The sequence below is a fragment of the Suncus etruscus genome, chromosome 12 (assembly GCF_024139225.1).
Source record: "Suncus etruscus isolate mSunEtr1 chromosome 12, mSunEtr1.pri.cur, whole genome shotgun sequence".
Classification (NCBI taxonomy): domain Eukaryota; kingdom Metazoa; phylum Chordata; class Mammalia; order Eulipotyphla; family Soricidae; genus Suncus; species Suncus etruscus.
The window spans coordinates 9,105,673-9,126,752 of record NC_064859.1 but is presented as its reverse complement, the minus strand read 5'-3'; the positions used below and the strand labels follow the sequence as shown (position 1 = coordinate 9,126,752).

At 42.7% G+C, this 21,080-nt stretch overlaps 1 protein-coding gene across 1 annotated transcript in view; it reads right to left on the bottom strand.

Moving 5' to 3' along the window:
• The window catches only part of SH3TC2 (SH3 domain and tetratricopeptide repeats 2), a 78,333-nt gene extending 64,175 nt beyond the window's left edge, over positions 1-14,158 (bottom strand). Inside the window, exon 1 of the mRNA XM_049785152.1 lies at positions 14,087-14,158. Coding sequence (XP_049641109.1) covers positions 14,087-14,147 — 61 coding nt within the window. The 5' untranslated portion in view covers positions 14,148-14,158. The remainder of the gene's footprint in view (positions 1-14,086) is intronic.
• Between the last annotated feature and the right edge of the window lie 6,922 nt (positions 14,159-21,080).

Genomic DNA, 21,080 nt, shown 5'->3' with positions numbered 1-21,080 from the left:
GAAGGATAACAAGATAAACAACAGCTTGGATCTTTACAGACTCAAATCCAACCTTAAAAGAACTGAAGGGTCTACTTTAAGGCAAGACAAACACACCAAACTTTTATTTAAAAAAAAAAGGCACAAAATCCATGACAATCATTTCTCTCAACGTTAATGGTCAAAATGCACCAGTTAAAAGGCACAGGCAAATGAATCATAAAATTAAATCTAACATTTTGCCACTTGCAATAAATGCATTTAAATATTCAGAGCAAACACAGGTTTAAAGTCAAAGGTTGGAGGGAAATCATTCAAACAAAGAACTCCCTTAAAAATGCTGAGGTGGTCATAGCAATATCAGACCGCACATTAGACTTAAAAAGATTATAAGAGATAGAGATGGGGGATGGAGTGATAGCACAGTGATGAGGCATTTGCCTTGCATGCGGCAGACCTGCGACCAACCTGGGTTCCATCTTCAGCATCCCATATGGTCCCCTAAGCCTTCCAAGAGCAATATCTGATCACAGAACCAAGAGTAATTCCTAAGTATTTGGGTGTGACCCAAAAATTAAAAAAGGGAGTCAAGAAGAAAGCACATAAACATATATGTACCCAATGAGGACCAGTAAAATACAGTAAATAACAACTGCTGATAAAATTGAAGAAAGACATTGGTAGCAACACAATAATAGTGGGAGACTTCAAAACCTCATTGTCACCCCTTGATAGGTAAGCCAGTCTAAAACTTAAAGATAAACTGGCTCTGAAGGAAGAAATAGAAGAAAGCAGCTTGATATGGAGAGCTCTTCATCCTAGAAACCTGAGTACACATTCTTCTCCTGAAAGCACATGAGATGTTAATCCTCTGAATGCACATGAGACATTCTCCAAGATAGACCACATGCTGGGCCATAAACCATGCCTCCATAAAATCAATAGTATAAAATTTGTTTCTACTATCTTCTCAGACCATAAATCACTGGAAATAGAGGTGAATTACAAGCAGACAGTGGTAGAGCATTTGCCTTACAAGCTGCCAACCCAGGACTGACCCAGGTTCAATCTCTGGCATACTATATGGTCTGCCGAGCCAGCCAGGAGAGATTTATGAGTGCAGAACCAGGAGTAAAGCTCCTGGAAGCCTCTTTGCATGGGCAAAACAAAAACAAAAAGCAAAAACAAAAAACAAAAAAGAAATAACAGGGTACACAAGGAAATGGAGACATAAAACCTGCTTATGGATTGGGAGGATCAACATCCTTAGATATCAATACTAAATCATTATACAGATTTATACAATCCCTATAAAAATTCCCGTGACATTTTTCAAAGAAACCGATCAAACATTTCTGAAACTCATATGGAGAAATAAATGTCCATGAATAACTTAAAAGAAAAACCCTTGACAACATAGAAAAAGAGGGGAGGAATCACTTTCCCCAACTTTAAACTGTCTTTAAAACAGCAAGCTATTGGAATAAAGACAGAGCCTTAGATCAGTGAAATAGACTAGAATATCCGGAGATAGACCCACAGATTTATGAACAATTAATTTTGGGGGTGTTACACCCGGCAACGCTCAAGGGTTACTCCTGGCTCTAAGCTCAGAAATCGCTCCTGACAGGGTCGGGGGACCATATGGGATATCGGGATTTGAACCACCGTATTTCTGCCTGTAAGACAAACACCCTACCTCCATGCTATCTCTCCGGCCTGAGCAATTAATTTTTGACAAAGGAGTAAGAAATACAAAGTGGAAAAAGGAAAGCCTCTTTAACAAGTGGTGCTATAAAAACTGGTCAACAACATGTAAAACAATGAACTCAGACCTCTTCTTAACACCAGGCATAAAGGTCAAATAAAAATGGATTAAAGATCTTGATGTCAGACTATAAGGTATATTGAGGAAACAGGCAAAACATTTCATTACTTCAAGACTAAAGAAAGGCATCTTCAAGGGGAAAACACCATTGTCCAAGCAAATGGGAATGCATTAAACTGAGAAGCTTCTGCACCTCAAAGGAAATGTGACTAGATCCAAAGGCCACCCACAGAATGGGAGAAACTATTCGCCTTATACCCATCTGATTAGGGGTTAATATCTAAGATATACAAGATACTCACAGAATTTAACAAGAAAAAAAAGCATTTAACCTCATCCTAAAATGAGGAGAAAAAAATGAACAGACATTTCCTCAAAGAATAAATACAGATGGCCAAAAAGCACATGAAAAATGCTCTACATCACTAATCATCAGGAAAATACAAATTAAAACAACAATGAGATACCATCTCATGTCCGCGACTGGCACACATCACAAAGAACAAGATCAATCAGTGCTGGTGGTGATATGAGGAAAAAGTAATTCTCATTCATTGCTGATAGGAATGCCATCTAGTCCAGCCTTTATGGAAAACAATATGGAGATGCCTCAAAAAAATGGAAATTGAGCTCCCATTTGATCCGGCCACATCACTACTAGGGATATGTACCCTAGAAACACAAAAACACAATGCACACCTATATTCATTGCAGCACAATTTATAATAACCAGAACCTGGAAACAACTCATGTGCCAGAAAACTGATGAGTGACTAAATAAATTAATGTATATCTACACAATGAAATACAATGCAGGAATTAGAAAAAATGAAGTCATGAAATTTACTTATATATGGATTGAATGGGAACTCTTATGATGAGTGAAATAGCCACAGGGAAAGCGATAGACAGGATAATCATACTCATTTGTGGAATATAACAAAAACAAGAGATAATATGGTAATAATACCCAGAGACAATAAAGGCAAAGATCAGCTCAAGGTAGAAACCTCATATCAAAGAGCAATGAATGTAGAGATGGGTCTACTAAGACAATGATAGTTGGAACTGATCACTCTGAATAAGAACTCGATGCTGAAAGTGGATAACCTAACAGGCAAGGCACCTCTACATTAACAAAAGTGCAAACTACAGTCTTAAAAAGGAGAGAGAGAAAGAGAAGCAATTTGCGTGCCCTAGATCAAGACAGGGATGGGGGGGGGTAGAGAGAATGGAAGACATTGGTGACAGGAATGGTGCACGGTTGAAGGATGGTGTACAATATTAAAACATAACAATAAACTATTTTGTAACCACGGTGCTTAAATAAAGCAATTATTTAAAAAATAGAATTGAGCTAATTGAGTATGCAGAAATAAACCTTCCAATCTATAGACAGCTAATCTATAGCAAAGAAACCAGGTTCATAAAGTGAGCAAGAATAACCTATTCAAAAAATGATGCTGTACCTATATTCATTGCAGCACTATTTACAGTAGCCAGAATATGGAGACAAACCATATTTTGCCCTTCAACAGAAGAATGGCTAAAGAAACTGTAGTACATATATATAATGGAATATTATGCAACCATCAGAAGAGATGAAGTCATGAAATTTTCCTATACATGGATGTATACGGAATCTATTATGCTAGATGAAATAGGTCAGAGGGAAAGAGATAGACACAGAATAGTCTCACTCATCTATGGGTTTTTAAGAAAAATAAAAGACATTATTGGAATAATGCCCAGAGACAATAGAGATGAGGGCTGGAAGGATTGAGTCACAATATGAAGCTTACCACAAAGAGTGGTAAGTGCAGTTAGATAAATAACTACATATTATTAGAGAAATAACAACTAATGACAATGTTAATGAGTGAGAGAAGTAGAATTCTGTCTTGAATACAGGAAAGGAGGAAGATGGTGGACATTGGCGGTGGAAATGTTGCACTGGTGTACAGGGGTGCTTTTTTATGATTGAAACCCAACTACAAACATGTTTGTAATCATGATGCTTAAATAAAGATATTAAAAATGATACTGGGAAACTGGATAGCCACATGCAAAAATAATAATAAATAACCCACAAATAAAAAGAAAAGAATCCATATACCACACTATAAGAAAAGGTAATTCAAAGTAGATTAAAGGCCTTGAGATTCTAATAGAATTCATAAAATACATGAGGAAAACATAGGCACAGCTCTCCAAGATAAGGACCTTCAGAATGCTTTTAATGATAACAGAAAAAAATAAAATAAAGCAAATGGGACTACAACAAAAGTAAAAACATTTATATATGCCAAAATAAAGAGATACTGACAGAATGGGAGAAAATAATTGTACACAATTACAGATACCAGATAAAGAGCTAATATCCAAAATTAATATATAAAGCACTCACAAAGCTCAACAACTCCATCAAAAATGGGGAGAGATGAGGTCGGGCGATAGCACCATGTATGGCATTTACCTTGCACACAGCCAAACCAGGACGAAACCAGGTTTGAACCACGGCCTCCCATATGGTCCCCTGAGCCTGCCAGGGGCAATTTTTGAACACAGAGCCAGGAGTACCCTCTGTGTGCCACCGTGTGTGGCCCAACAAAAAAAAAGGTGGGAGGAGAATGGGAATGGATAGCACAGTGGGTAGGGCACTTGTCTTGCATGCCTCCAACCCAGGTTCAATCCCTGGCAACCCATATGGTCTCCAGAGCCTGCCAGGTGTGGCCCAAAACAAACAAAAAGAAAGTGAGGAGAGAAGTTGAACCCTTTCCCAAAGAAAACATATGGGTGGCCAATAAGCATATGAAAATGTATTTATTGTCACTTTTTATCACAGAAATACAAAGCAAGAATGACATGTATCAAAATGATTAGACACAACCAGTGTTTGTAGGAATATGATGGGAAAAGAATCCAAAAGAAGAAGTCGTAATTCACTGTTATTGGGAAAATTGGTTCAGCCTCTATAGAAAGAATGGAGAGAATTCTCAAAAAAAGTTAAAATAGAACTTTCCTAGGACCCAGCCATTCTTCTTGGCATTTACTTCCTTCCCCTATCACACAAAAAAATGTTAATTTACAACAATATAAGTACACCTGTATCCAATTGAAGACCTCAATAAAATACTGCAAATTTCTAAACAACCAAAATGTTGGACAAATGAATAAAGAAGCTGTGACATACATACACAATGGAATATAGACAGATATAAGAAAAGATAAAATATGCAGTTTGTTGCAACTTAGATGCAACTGGAAGGTTCCATTTTAAGTGAACTAATCCAGAAAAAGAAGAACAAATACAAGAGGCTCAAGAGTAACAAACCAAAGAAACAGTATAGAATGAGGACAAACCCTTGACCTTGAATTTAAAAAAAAAAAAAAAAACTCCTGAAGTGGGGCAAGAGAAGGGAGAGGTGAGCTATGAATAATCTGAAGCTCTCACTACTTTGGTGGTAATTAGATACAGTAAACATCAAAGTTTTTTTTAGTTTTAGTTGTTTTAGAACCTCAAAGTCATAAACATTAATACCATTGCAAATGTGTTGCCTATAGTACATAATAATTAAAATGAGGAAAAAGTCATCATTTTAGAAAATGGATATTTGACATGATTTAAGAGATTAGGAAGCTCCATTCAGAAGTTTGCTCTCCCAGAACTTCTAGAACCCTAATGAAGACTCTATCCTAGACTTTGGCCAAGGATCTGAGCAAAAATCAAGACCACTTATTACAGAAGACTGATTTCAACAATGATGAAACAGAACTTCTAGAACCATAAAGAAAGACTCTATCCTAGACTTTGTCCTATGACCTGTGTAAATACCAAGATTTCTAGTTACAGAGGCCTGATTTTATCATCCACAACTGAGAGGAAAGTTCCCTGGCACCATAAAAAGGTCTTGGGGTATGGTAATGAGCGTGTACGGAGCCAGAAGTTGTTCCCATGGCAGTATGCTTCAAGTACAGAAAAACCCTGAATCTCTTAGGCCAAGGGAATTCCCTTTCTTACTTCCCTAATACTTACTGTGCCTATCCAAAAAAGAAGAAGAAGAAGAAGAAGAAGAAGAAGAAGAAGAAGAGAAGAAGAAGAAGAAGAAGAAGAAGAAGAAGAAGAAGAAGAAGAAGAAGAAGAAGGAGGAGGAGGAGGAGGAGGAGGAGGAGGAGGAGGAGGAGGAGGAGGAGGAGGAGGAGGAGGAGGAGGAGGAGAAGGAAGAAGAGGAGGAAGAGGAGGAGGAAGAGAAAGAGGAGGAGGAGAAGCACAAAACCTTGCCACATCAGAACTCCTTTCTTTGTTTTTTTGGGGGGGTTGTTGTTTTTTTATTTGTTTTTTCTTTTTCTCTTTGTCCTTTTTTGTTCTTTCTTTCCTTTCTTTTTCACTCTGTGGTTATTATTTGGTAATTTGGGTATTTTTGTTGTTGTTGCTGGGTGTCTTTATTTATTTTTTTTTGGTAGTTACTGTGTTTTTCTTTTTTTTTCTTTCCTTTTTTTGTCTTCTCAGAGCAGAACCACACAACTTGAATCATCTTGTTCTGCCTCATGAATTGGGGGGGGGGATAAAAAAAATGGTACCAGGACCAAACAGCCATATGAACATTGAGTGGAAATAAGAAATTGATCAGATTTAAACACCAAACCCAAAGTCAACAATAATAGAATCGATACCCCATCTACAACAAGCTATACACAGAGTGAAACAGTTATACTAGCACTCTGGGAGGCAAAGGATGGAGATATGGGAATCAATTGTCATTATGTACCTCAAATATTACAATGAAAGATTTGTTGTTCATTGTAGAATAATAGCCCTTTGGATGAGGCTGGATGGTGATGGGATGGGAGTCCAGAACATGTGTCTGCAACCCCTTCCAACCCCTTCCAATCGGTGGGTCTGCGGGTTCAGAGTAGTGGTGAGGAAATGCTCCACAGACAGATTTCAGGTGTTATCAATTTTATTCAAGGCCCTCGCCACCACATATGTGGCTTATCATCTTTTTTTATTTTTTTATTTAAACAACTTTATTACATACATGAATGTGTTTGGGTTTCAGTCATGTAAAGAACACCACCCATCACCAGTGCAACATTCCCATCACCAATGTTCCAAATCTCCCTCCTCCCGACCCAACCCCTGCCTGTACTCTAGACAGGCTTTCTATTTCCCTCGTACATTTTCATTATTAGGATAGTTCAAAGCGTAGTTATTTCTCTAACTAAACTTATCCCTGTTTGTGGTGAGCTTCATGAGTAGAGCTGTAACTTACAGCTCTTTTCTCTTTTGTTTCTGAAAGTTATTATTGCAAGAATGTCTTTCATTTTTCTTAAAACCCATAGATGAGTGAGACCATTCTGTGTCTCTCTCTCTCTCTCTCTGACTTATTTCACCCAGCATAATAGATTCCATGTACACTGTACATCCATGTATAGAAAAATTTCATGACTTCATCTCTCCTGACAGCTGCATATATTCGATTGTGTATATGTACCACAGTTTCTTTAGCCATTCATATGTTGAAGGGTATCTTGGCTGTGTCCAGAGTCTTGCTATGGTAAATAGTGCTGCAATGAATATAGGTGTAAGGAAGGGATTTTTGTATTGTATTTTTGTGTTCCTAGGGTATATTCCTAGGAGTGGTATAGCTGGGTCATATGAGAACTCGATTTCCAGTTTTTGGAGGAATCTCCATATTGCTTTCTATAAAGGTAGAACTAGACGGCATTCCCATCAGCAGTGGATAAGAGTTCCTTTCTCTCCACATCCCCGCCAACACTGCTTGTTCTCATTCTTTGTGATGTGTGCCAATCTCTGAGGTGTGAGGTGGTACCTCATAGTTGTTTTGATTTGCATCTCCCTGATGATTAGTGATGTGGAACATTTTTTCATGTGTCTTTTGGCCATTTGTATTTCTTCTTTGTCAAAGTGTCTGTCCATTTCTTCTCCCCATTTTTTGATGGGATTAGATACTTTTTTCTTGTAAATTTTTGTCAGTGCCTTGTATATTTTGGATATTAGCCCCTTGTCTGATGGGTATTTGGTGAATAGTTTCTCCCACTCTCCTGGGCGATATTTCTTTTGAGGTGCAGAAGCTTCTCAGTTTAATATATTCCCATCTGTTAATCTCTGCTTTCACTTTCTTGGAGAGTACAGTTTCCTCTTTAAAGATGCCTTTAGGGCCTGGAGAGATAGCACAGTGGAGTATGCCTTACAAGCAGCCGATCCAGGACCAAAGATGATTGGTTCAAATCCCGGTGTCCCATATGGTCACCTGTGCCTGCCAGGAGCTATTTCTGAGCAGACAGCCAGGAGTAAACCCTGAGCAATGCCGGGTGTGACCCAAAAACCAAAAAAAAAAAAAAAAAAAAAAAAAAACAGATGCTTTTAGTCTCAATGTTCTGGAGTGTTTTATCTATGTGTTGTTCTATATATCTTATAGTTTCGGGTCTGATATCGAGGTCTTTCGTCCATTTGGATTTAACCTTCGTACATGATGTTAGCTGGGGGGTCTAAGTTCAATATTTTGCAAGTGGCTAGCCAGTTGTGCCAACACCACTTGTTGAAGAGGCTTTCTTTGCTCTATTTAGGATTTCTTGCTCCTTTATCAAAAATTAGGTGATTGTATGTCTGGGGAACATTCTCTGAGTATTCAAGCCTATTCCACTGATCTGACGTTCTGTCTTTATTCCAATATCATGCTGTTTTGATAACTATTGCTTTGTAGTACAGTTTAAAGTTGGGGAAAGTAATTCCTCCCATATTCTTTTTTCCAATGATTGCTTTAACTATTCTAGGATGTTTATTGTTCCAAATGAATTTCAAAAGTGCCTGATCCACTTCTTTGAAGAATGTCATGGGGATCTTTAGAGGGATCGCATTAAATCTGTACAATGCTTTGGGGAGTATTGGCATTTTAATGATGTTAGTCTTGCCAATCCATGAGCAGGGTATGTGCTTCTATTTCCACATGTCCTCTCTTATTTCTTGCAGCAGAGTTTTATAGTTTTCTTTGTATAGATCCTTCACATATTTAGTCAAGTTGATTCCAAGATATTTGAGTTTGTGTGGCACTATTGTGAATGGGGTTGTTTTTTTAATGTCCATTTCTTCCTTATTACTATTGGTGTATAGAAAGGACATTGATTTTTGTGTGTTAATTTTGTAGCCTGCCACCTTGCTATATGAGTCTATGGTTTCTAGAAGCTTTTTCATAGAGACTTTAGGGTTTTCTAGGTAGAGTATCATGTCATCTACAAACAGTGAGAGCTTGACTTCTTCCTTTCCTATCTGGATTCCCTTGATATCTTTTTCTTGCCTGGCTTATCATCTTAAACCTATTTAAGCATGCTCTCTTCAGCTTGCCCTACTTCTTTCTCCGTCTCTCTTGCTGAATCTCCCTCCATCTCTCCTTCCAAAATCCAAATCTCCTCTAAATCAGTCCTCCAAATCCTCTCTCCGCCATTGAGGTGATCTTCTTCATACCTCCCAGAGATCTCTCCCAGAAATGGGCAGGTCTTGCACTAAGGCAAAGTTATGTAGAAGATGGGGGTGGGGTGACAATTTACTTTTGGTCACAATAAAAATTATTAAAAAAAAAAAAGAAAAAAGAGGGGCCGGGCGGTGGCGCAAGAGGTAAGGTGCCTGCCTTGCCTGCGCTAGCCTTGGACGGACTACAGTTCGATCCCCCGGCATCCCATATGGTCCCCCAAGCCAGGAGCAACTTCTGAGCGCATAGCCAGGAGTAACCCCTGAGCGTTACCGGGTGTGGCCCAAAAACCAAAAAAAACAACAACAACAAAAAAAAGAACTTTGCTCTCCAGAAGTACTAAGGTCCACACAGGGAATTTCACCAAAGTCTCAGAGCAAGTCAGCAAGTCAAGGGTCTTCCATTATCTCTGAACTGGTACAGAGCTTAATGTTTTCACTACATAAATGACTTCAGAACATTGAGAAGTCTAGTGTCCAGTCTAGGAAGCATTTCATTCCCACAAACTTCTAGAAAGAAAAATCCACTTTCCCCTCCCCTCTCTGTCTCTCTTACATCATCCACACACACTCCATCACCCACAGTTTAAAGTAAAAATAATTCAGTTACCATTTCCCTCCATATTTTTCTCTCCACCCAGGTATTTCCCCCTTCTCTGACCTTATGGGCATATCATCAGAGTTGTTATGACGGAAGTTCATATTGTCACTGTTGGGCTAAATGCCAATTTAGAGCCACAGCTCCAACTGTCTATGGGAATAGATCTCAGATAATAATGCTGAGAGGGAACAACAATATAATTACACATTCATTAAGTTTAAAGAGCTTCAACTAAACTATTTGCAATTAATATGAGTACAAAAATATGTGACAAAGTACAAAACCCATGAATTCATGAAAGTGATTAACTTTGTGGGGTTGGAGAAAGGGGAGTGAAGTACTGGGAGACTATGTCAGAAATGTTTTACTTTTTGAAAAACTGTGAGAGAGGAATCAAGAAGTTCTGAGGGCCCGGAGAGATAGCACAGCGGCGTTTGCCTTGCAAGCAGCCGATCCAGGACCAAAGGTGGTTGGTTCGAATCCCAGTGTCCCATATGGTCCCCCGTGCCTGCCAGGAGCTATTTCTGAGCAGACAGCCAGGAGGAACCCTTGAGCATCGCCGGGTGTGGTCCAAAAACCAAAATCCAAAAAAAAAAAAAAAAAAAAAAAAAAGAAGTTCTGAAACTAGAATGGCAGAAAGGAAAAAGATGCTGAAATTGGGTGGCTCATATATTCTTTATGATCAGTGTATTCCAAATATCTCCTTGGTGACAAAGAGTGCTAAATATTATCAGCATTCACCCTCAGTCTTCTATTATTATACTCATGGTTCATATTTACAAAAGACTAGAAGTTACAAACTTCAACAACCAAGGTAGGCAAATATACCTTTCCCACAGCCTCTGGGTGAGGAGGTAAGTGATAGATTTCTACAAGAAAATATTCTAAATAAAGAGGAAGTTCTAAAAACCTTTAGACCAACAAACTTTAACATGACTGCCCTGTGGACCCAAATGAGCTATGGTAGGTTATTGACAAAGGCAGGAATCTCCCAAGGAGAATAGCAGTGGACCAGAACCTTGCCCTGACACCATGTGCAAACTGGAGATTAAAGTAAACCAATGAGAAACATCCCAAGAACACATGCTTTCCCCCAAAGCTCATGTGCAAAAGAGCAGTGTGCCTAGGAGCCTCAGAGCTCCTATCTGCCACTTGTCACATTCTAACAAATCAGCTGGGCATCTCTCCAGGGTTCTGTGCTATCTAGAGTCGTCTCCTTTCCAGCCTCCCCTATATCTAAGCACTGCCAGTCTTTGCCATGTACCCACTTTTAAGCAGACACAATGACAGACACAGCTGGAGTCATGAGGTCAGATGCTTTCCCCAGAGAAGTCGGGCACAAGAAAGGAGGGATTGAGAGTGGTGCCTCCTAGGTAGAAATAAGACACCACAATTGTTGATGGGTTGTCAGAGGATAGACCCCATGTTGACTTATCCAATTTAATTCCCACTGAGACTTAGGAAAATATCTTCATTCCACCATCAGACCCAACTGACAGTCAGGTAAACCAATGCGGAAGAGCATAAAAAACTTAGTATCATCTATTAGTCTCTCCAGAAGGTGTTTCACACTTGATTCAATTTCTCTAAGACAAATAGGAGAACCTAGAAGTAAATAATTATATCAACTGCTCTCAGACCCACCACACCCATATCAGTCTTCCAAAGGAAAGAACTGAAAAGGGTGGGGGACTAGTGGGAGGGAAATGTATAAAAGGGCTCTGCAGAAATAAATATGCTGATTCTTTGAGAAAAAGGGGATCCACAATGCCACTCATTTTTGACCAAAAAAAGCTAAAAGGATAAAACAATTGGTAGTTTGGGGGTTGTTTTCTTAAATATTGCTTGGTTTTTGCTCAGTTTGGGATCCGCAAAATTCTGGCTTCTTTAAAGTCTTGGGCTAAGGGCAGGTTATGGAGCAGAAACAGAAATGACTCTGGTGGCCAGAAAGATAGCATGCAGAAGGACGATGGTTCAAATCCTGGCATCCCATATGGTCCCCCGAGCCTGCCAGGAGCAATCTCTGAACATAAAGCCAGGAGTAATTCCTGAGCAATGCCGGGTGTGACCCAAAAGCAAAAAAAAAAAAAAAAAAAAAAGAAAAGAAAAGCAATGACTCTGGGAGTCAGGAGCAAGAACAGAAATGTCTCTGATAGTTCAATGGGTGAGCTAATACTCTCTCATTTTATAGCTGAAATGGGGCCCAGAGATCAGGTCAGAGAAGGCGCTTCATGTCGATTGTGATAATTCACTGAGAGCCAGGAGATTTTTTGAGAATGTCATATGTAGGAACCAGAGTGATAGCACAGCAGTAGGGCATTTGCCTTGCAGGTGGCCAACCCAGGATGGACCAGGGTTCCATCTCCAGCATCCCATATGGTCTCCCGAGCCTGCCAAGAATAATTTCTGAGCATAAGAGGCAGGAGTGACCAGCTGAGCCGCTGCTGGTTGTAGCCCAAAAAACCAAAAAATAGAAAAAAAAATTTTTATATGTAGACTTCCCCCAACTCCCCACCCACAAAGAGGAAAGCTTGACTTATGCCGTAAGATCAAGAGATCAAAGAGCTAGCAAGGGTCTCAAACTCAATTTACCTGGGGGGCTGCAGGAGGCAAAGTCGGGGTGATCCATGAGTGCAAATTCAGTAGATAAGCCTTGAACATTGGGGAGTGTGACCAAACAACTAAAACAAAACAAAACAAAAAAAGATTCCTCTAGGGGCAGGGCCACAAAATGTTTTGTATGGAGGGCCGTTTTGCGGCCACCGGCCGCGATTTTGAGACCCCTGGATAGTACACAAGTAGGAACCTTGCCCTTGCCTTCGCCTGCCAGGAGAGATCCCTAAACACAGCTGTCCTCCGCAAAACATTGAGAGATTTTATTTGAAACCCAGGAGGATTGAGTTGCTCCAGGCAATTAAAAAAAAAAAAAAAAAACAGAACACACCTACTTGACCTCAAAGGCCTCTGAGAGGAAAATATCATGAAGGTCCCTGCCTCAGTAGAAGTAAACTGAGCCTGCATTAAAAGCCTTGTGATCCTGGCTTGCAGACCTCTGATCTCCATGGTCTCTCCACTATGTCCGCTTCCAGGGAAAACAAGGACAATGGGGCTTGGAGGCTGGGAATGGGGGAGATCTGGAAAATTATAAATCCCAATAACTGGAGAAGCAAAGGTTTGTTCACAGCTTGTTCACAAAGGCCTGTCTAGACAGGCCTTTGTGAGAGCCATCTCTGATGAAACCTCCTCAGATCCCATACTAGGTCTCCAAGCAAAGAAAGAATGCAACTGCTTCCAGTTTATTGTCTGGACATCTAGCACCTTCACACTGTTGCAAGAAGTCACGTTTCAAAGAGTAGAAAAGCACTTCTGTCACCCCAGCATTCATCCCAAAGAATCATGCCTGAGCTTCCAGAAGAAATGGACACTGAATCTGGGCTGGAAATGAGAGTTGGACAACACTCTTCTGTGTCCCTAGCAGACCTCCCTACCTCTCCCCTACTCCATTTGCCAACCCTCGGGGGTCCACTTTGATTCTGCTTGCTTTGGGGTGGCCAGTCCTAGTTTGCTCACAGGGGACTGGTCCACATTTCAATACCTCTGCCTACTGGTCTGACCCAAAGTCCCCCACCAACTGACAGAATTTATCAGCCAAAATTGGCCTCTTAGACTACTTGACAGTTTCTTAATGTTAAAAACTCTGTGTTGGGCCTCAACTCAACACGCCTCTCCACCCCAAAATCACACGCAGTAGGAAGGTAGGAAGCAGGAAATGGCCTGTTTTTCTCCAGTTAACAGTAACTGACGAAATAAGGGTTGAATTGTCTGAGGCCAAGTTCATAACCACCCTAATGGGCTGTAGAGGAACTGGGTGTCTGAGCACTCTTCCTGCCAGAGGGAATCTTGGAAGAAAGGAGGAAGAGCTTAGTCACACCCTGAGAGTGGCAGCCAAGAGCAGCACAGATCCCAGCAGCAACAAAGGCCTTTTTCTTTAGGAAAAGTAAAATGCTTCTCAGACTTTCCCTTCTTACAGAGCCAGAAAGACAAACATGAAACTTGGGAGGGAGAAGAGGCTGCCAGAAAGTTCTAGCATCTTCTCATCTCTGGCATCTTCCCTCACTCAGCAGATCCCCTGCACTGTCACTGACTGCAGGGTCAAGCCACAACCAGGGCTCACACCCCCAAGACTCACCTGAGCCCAAGACAAACTTGGCTCCCCGGGGATGCAGAAGCAGCCACCCATGTTGCACCATCCTCTCAGGCGAGGCCCTGGGAACAACGGCTCGTGAGCACAGGGAGGAGACAGCCTCCCAACGATGTCCCTCCTCCCAGCCTCCTCCCTATCACAGAAGGACCAAGGCCAGCTCAACACACAATGCAGTCTTTGATATCCTGGCTGCAGCAGGAAGGCCAGGGAGGGTGGGAGGGGCAGCCCAACTTGCAGGGCACCAGAGCCCTGCACTGTCATGCCTCTGAGAAGGGAGCAGCGCTCCTCCCTATCTCTGCAGATTGCTTTCAGTCCGATCAAGCCATGGCACATTGTCTTCACATTCTAGGAATGAGATACACAGTTCAGTTCTTGTGGGGTGGCCAGTGGCGAGAAAGACGCCAGAAGTAGGAAGACAGCTGTTCTTGTTGTTCTTGCCCCACCAACTTGGTGCCCCACCTCGAACTCACTCCTCTGCCTTGAAAAAGCATATCTACTCTTTTCCCAAATAATTCCTTGGCCTCTGCATGGACCTGGGCGTGTGGATAGAGCATCCCCTTCAATGCAATGAAACCAGCTACTATTGGTGAACAGACAGACCCCACCCCACCCCCAGTGCCCTTGGTCAGAAAGTCACATTGCTATTTTGCCTTTTTTTGGGGGGGGGCGGGGGGGAGGGTGGTTCTACCCAGTGATGGTCAGGGGGTTACTCTTGGCTGTGAACTCAGGAGTCACTTCTTGTGACAGTATATACCATAATTTTTTTTTTTCTTTTTGGTTTTTAGTTTTTGTGGTCACACTCGACAGTGCGTCAGGGGTTACTCCTAGCTCTACGCTCCTGGCAGGCTCGGGGGACCATATGGGATGCCAGGGATTCGAACCACCGACCTTCTGCATGCAAGGCAAACACCTTACCTTCCCTGCTATCTCTCCGGCCCCTATATGCCAGATTCTTACAGGTGAGAGATGATGAGCCTAGAATGTTGAGGTGACAAACGTGCCCAGGAATAAGTAAAGCCCCATCTAATACTTTTCCATTTTGACATGGCAGAGGTGGTTAACATGTGTTTTTCTGGATTTCAGAAGCACCGGGCTTGGATTCTCCCCAAGAGAAAACCCAGCAGAATGCAACAAGATTGGCCAGCTGCTCAGCAGATCTCACTTCCAAGCTCCATTCTTACAAATTGCTGATTATCTCCTCAGTGTGAGAAGAAGGGCCTTGGAGAGCAAGACCCAAGCAGCAGTGAGGGCTGGGCTGAGGGACAACTGCCTGGAAGCTGGACTGGGTATCAGTCTCACCAGCTTCTGAAGGACGGAAGTGAATTGACCTGAGAGGGACATTTCGAGGCAGTGTGAACAAAGGCCAGTAGTCCTCCTCACTAGAGTGGCCACTGCAGGCAGCAGCTCAGCCCTGGGATATAGGTCTGGGTCAGGCCTCATACTAGGAATAAACAGAGGGTCCTGTAAGAATTGGAATGGTGGCTGAGGGGTCGGTAGAGGGGTGGGTGTGGGAACCCCTAACATCCACATCATTCAAAGGTCAGTGTACTTTTGCCAACTCATACGTATGAGTAATCCTGAAAAGTCTATGAAGCACCTTGGTCTTGGCTTTTCTACCCAAACTCAACATTAGACTACTCAAATGTGCAGTTTTGGTTTGATTTTGTTTTAATAACTCCATAAGCCTAACCTGTCCCCAATGAGTGTAAGATCTACTGAGTACAGGAAAAATCCACTGAGAATAAAAAAAGCTGATGCTGATGAAAGAGCCAAGTCTTCATTTCAGCAAATATGTATAGTACATTCAGGCCAGTTATATCAAGGTCTCAGCTTATGGATTAGTTAAGCAGGACAAAGGATCTACCTTTGTTCCTCACTCCATTTTCTTGTTCACGGAACACCTATCATAATCATTTTCATGGCCACTGTGACAATTGCCAATTGCAGTAAAATAGCAGAAATGTATATCCTCATTTCTCTGTAGGTCATATGTCAAAATCCTTTTCACTCAATTCAAGTGAAAGTATAGATGGGACCTCTGGGCTTTGGGGCCATTTTCCCTCTTTAGACTTTAGGGAACATGGTCTTCTGCCACTTTTTGCTAAGATGATTGCTGGCATTTCTCACAGAGGAGAGTAGCAAGTTCCAAGAATCTAGCTTTTATTTTCTCAGACTGGGCTCCAGGGTGCAAACAAATAAAATCAATCTGAATCTTGATCTCGCTAACCCTTATTATAGATTACTCTCCAACTTGAAAAGCCTGTGTAACAGGGCAGAAACCTAGAAGGAAATTCTAAGAGATAGGAGTTTCATGAGCATGGGACCTGAGGGAGGAACTGCAAACCAATCCAATAGCATCTTCACCTGTTTCCTCATGAAATTCCTGGAAAAATCACACCCTCGAACCAGGCAAAGGCAGGCAGTCTCTGGGTTTCTCTGAATTGTTTACTTGCCTTTAATGAGAGGGGGTGGAGTATTCACCCTGTGCTTACTCCCAAGGGTAATCTGGTGTGACTATTTAGTTCTAGATAACAGACTGATCAGCTGGCAGCCCCTCTGTCAGGACAGCTCCAGAACCTGGGGGAGCGGGGGGGGGGGGGGGGGGGGGGGGGTCTGAGATGATGGAAGAGGAGGACATAGGCTGCTAGTTCCTCAGTCATTGAAGGGGAGGGAGGAACTATTATATTAAATGAGGTTCAGGCTAGTGCTCTATTCACACAAATAAGAATTAGAGGGAATGGGGCCGGGCGGTGGCGCTGGAGGTAAGGTGCCTGCCTTGCCTGCGCTAGCCTAGGACGGACCGCGGTTCGATCCCCCGGCGTCCCATATGGTCCCCCAAGAAGCCAGGAGCAACTTCTGAGCGCATAGCCAGGAGTAACCCCTGAGCGTCACAGGGTGTGGCCCAAAAAACCAAAAAAAAAAAAGAATTAGAGGGAACTGGGGTCATAGCATGGAGGTAAGGCGTTTGCCTTGCATGCAGAAGGATGGTGGTTCAAATTCTGGGATCCCATATGACCTTCCAAGCCTGCCAGGAGCAATTTCTGAACATAGAGCCAGGAGTAACTCTGAGCGCTGCTGGTGTGACTCAAAAATAAAAATAAAAAATAAAAAGAATTAGAGGAAACCAATAAGCCTAAACATGCAAGAGATGAGGATGCACAGAGCTTGGTGAGGAAGCTGGGACAAGACAGGGCTCTCTTCCCCAGGGCCTGTGGTGGAACAGGGCCATGCTCCAGGCAACTACAAAAGAGACCAGAATTCAGAGACCAGAACGGGGCATTTAGGACAGATGCTGGAGCGGCTTTGTGTTCCCAATATCCCAGTGAAAAGAAAAGAGGATGCAGAGGACAATCAGAAAGAAACTCAGGTTGTTTGGCTGTTCAAAAGCTACATGTTATCTCTTGTGGAAGTGACAAGTGGCCCCAAAACAACAAACTTCCAACAGCCAATGGCAAGGGGACAGTGGGTAGGAAAATCCAGGCAACAAGCCCCTAAAATGGGCGCCCTCTTCATCATTTTGATAAAGAGGGCAAGGGGAGTGGAAAGGATATGTTCCTCCGTTTTGCCGGCAGTCCGTGGACCCTACAAGTCCTGCACCAGACATTCAGCCTATGTGATTTCACTTCTAGAAAAAAGCCTTTCTGTGTGTGTCTGTGTGTCAGTATGTGTGCCAAGACCAGCACAAAGTCATATTCAGTGGAAGCAACCACTGAGCATATATGCTCCTAGGCTTTGCCTCAGCTGGGCTGACCTCAGAAACTGCTCTGCCTCAGCCTCATGCCTCAGTGCTAGGGCTGGGGGCAGAGGGAGGGAGGGAGGGAGGAAGAGAGGGAGGGAAGGAGGGATGGAGGAAGGGAGGAAGGAAGGGAGGAAGGGAGGAAGGGAGGAAGGGAGGAAGGAAGGAAGGAAGGAAGGAAGGAAGGAAGGAAGGAAGGAAGGAAGGAAGGAAGGAAGGAAGGAAGGAAAGGAAGGAAGGAAGGAAGGAAGGAAGGAAGGAAGGAAGGAAGGAAGGAAGGAAGGAAGGAAGGAAGGAAGGAAGGAAGGAAGGAAGGAAGGAAGGAGCAGGGGAAAATTGGGAATTCTGTAGAGAGAAGAGCCTTAGAGGGGGCTCAAAGCAGTTGGGATGGTAGATTTGGGGCCCCAGGGGTAAAGGGTCCCAGAAATTATTTCTCTTTCTTCTGGATAAAGGCAAAAAAAAAAATGCCCCAAAGGATCCGCCATGTAGCCCACCAACAGCAGGGAACACTTCCCGTTGCAGTATGAAATTTGTTCAGCCCCTTCCTGGAACCTATGCAAAGTTGAAAACAGACACCCACATGAAGTGCTCCTTGGCCTCAGGACAGAGCAGCCACAGCCTCAGAGGTGTGGTATCTATTCTTGTAATTATGCAGTAAATTATGCAGCCATTATCTAAAAGAGTTAGTTTGGAACTTTTAGTTCCAAAAACTTCCAGCTTTCATGGTCTCTTCCAAGAGCCTAATTGCTAACACCTCTGAGGGCATAATGAAGAATTCGACCTACGGGCTGTGAAATCCAGTCCAACCTACACTACTGGACCCCTCTGCAAGCTGAGAGCCTAGAAGAAGCCAAAGGGGGCCCACCAGCCATCCTGAGGGAAAGGAGTGTCCCCTACCATGAGAACGTGAGAAATAGACTGCAAAAGTTTGGTTGCTCGTGAGATGCTGGGTCGATCTGAGTTTCATTAAACTCAGCTCACACAATTGGAGGAAATGCTTGGATATAGAATTTATCTCAGCCTGGATTAAAGGAACAGGCTCAACTGTGTCACCCTCTCATAAGTATATAATGCTGTTTAGGAAGTTCTTTCATTCAGATCCCCATCAGCCCACAGGCTTACATTTTGGACCTGAAAACGGGGAAACAGAAGGGAAGCCTGGTCTCCCTGAGTCCTGCTCTGCAAGGATTGGACCAGGCCAAGAGGTAGCCTCAGTCCACATGACTGTAATTGGCCCTGAGGATGGATCACACCCCCAAAGTACCCATGGCAACCAAGCTCTAAGACAGTCGTAGGAAGGAAATATTGACCGGAAGGGACTGTGAAGCAGAGAAAGAAACCCTGGGCATATCATATGACTTGAGTTGGGTAACAATAAGAATGACCATTAACACTTATTGAGGGCTTCATTGGAATGCATTACAGTTGAAGAACTAACAAACTTGTTCTCCTTAGTACACAAACCCACATTAAGGTAGAACCATCATGATTTCCAGCTACAAAGACTTTGAGGCTCTAGGGTGGGGTGAATAAATTTTCAAAGTTCCATAACTAGAGTCAGATCCCAGCAAGCTGAGAAAATCTGCTCCCTTCACCAGAGTAGTATGGAATTCTCTTAATTATTGCTGCTGACAAAGGATAATGCAATCTGCATATACAGGCTTCCTAAAACCTTCAAGGTGCAATGGCTTCAAGGTGAAATGGCTCTAAAAGGACTAGGTTACAGAGAATTGAATTTAGATAAGAGAAAATAATTGGCTCCTAATCTGCTTGCAAGAACTGCTTTGAAAAGGCAAGTATTTGTTTTTGTTTTTGTTTTGTTTTGTTTTTTTTGGTGACGCTCAGGGGTTCCTCCTGGTTATACGCTCAGAAGTCCCTTCTGGCTTAAGGGACCATATGGGATGCAGGGGGGTCAAACCGTGGTCTGTCCTAGGCTAGCGCAGGCAAGGCAGGCACAGATCTGTTTTCAAGAAGAAATGATCACAAAACAGTACAGAAAACAGTATTTTCCAAGACTCAGGACACTGGATCAACTCAAGGTCCCATCCTGTTTATCCTGAACCCCACCTACTGTTTCTTAAGAAATAGGCAAGAGGAAGTTCCCAGCTGCATAAATAAACTCTGCAAGATAAGGAGATAGGTCAGAGCGTTGCTCCTTTAGTCCTTGTACTCCCAGCTACAAACAAATGAAAAAAAAGGCAAAAAAAGACAGCCTTGGCCTTCCTCTAGACACCACTGTGACCATATTTTGGGTTGTGGAAATAGATAAAATCCTAACATTCACGGGTACATTCACAGGTTGATCTCAGTAGGACCCTGTACCTGCAGCAGAAATGAATCTAGTCTGGGAGGAGAAAAAGGAATTCAGCGGCAAAGTACATAGACAAGCTCTGTTCTTTCACAGAGAGAAGGTTCTAGTGCAGATATCCCAAAGAAGTCACTATTTGGTGGTAAAATTGAGTAATAGGTAGAGGGAAAAGAAACAATAACTAAAGATGCAAAAATATAAATAGCAGCCTAGAGGGAATCTTACCATCTTGCCTGGGTTCAGACACCATCTTTCCTAAGAAAAACCAATTAAGAGGCTGGAGCAATAGCCACAACGGTAGGCAGTTTGCCTTGCATCCTGCCAACCCTGGACAGACCTGGATTCCATCCCCAGCATTTCATATGGTCCCCCAAGCCTGCCAGGAGTGATTTATGAGTGCAGAGCCAGGAGGAACCACTGAATGCTGCCGGTGTGGACCACCACCCTACTCCCACCCCCACCCCCAAGAAAAAGGAAACCAGATAGGAGAACCAACTACCCTGACTTGTAGCAGAGGGTTGGCAGTGAAAACTGTCTCTTGGGGCCGGAGAGATAGCATGGAGGTAAGGCGTTTGCCTTTCATGCAGGAGGTCATCGGTTCAAATCCCGGCATCCCATATGGGCCCCCATGCCTGCCAGGAGCAATTTCTGAGCCTGGAGCCAGGAATAACCCCTGAGTACTGCTGGGTGTGACCCAAAAACCACAAAAGAAGAAAGAAAGAAAGAAAGAAAGAAGAAGAGAAAGGAAAGGAAGGAAGGAAGGAAGGAAGGCAGGAAGGAAGGAAGGAAGGAAGGAAGGAAGGAAGGAAGGAAGGAAGGAAGGAAGGAAGAAGGAAGGAAGGAAGGAAGGAAGGAAGGAAGGAAGGAAGGAAGGAAGGAAGGAAGGAAGGAAGGAAGAGAAGAAGAAGGCAAGAAAGAAAGAAAGAAAGAAAGAT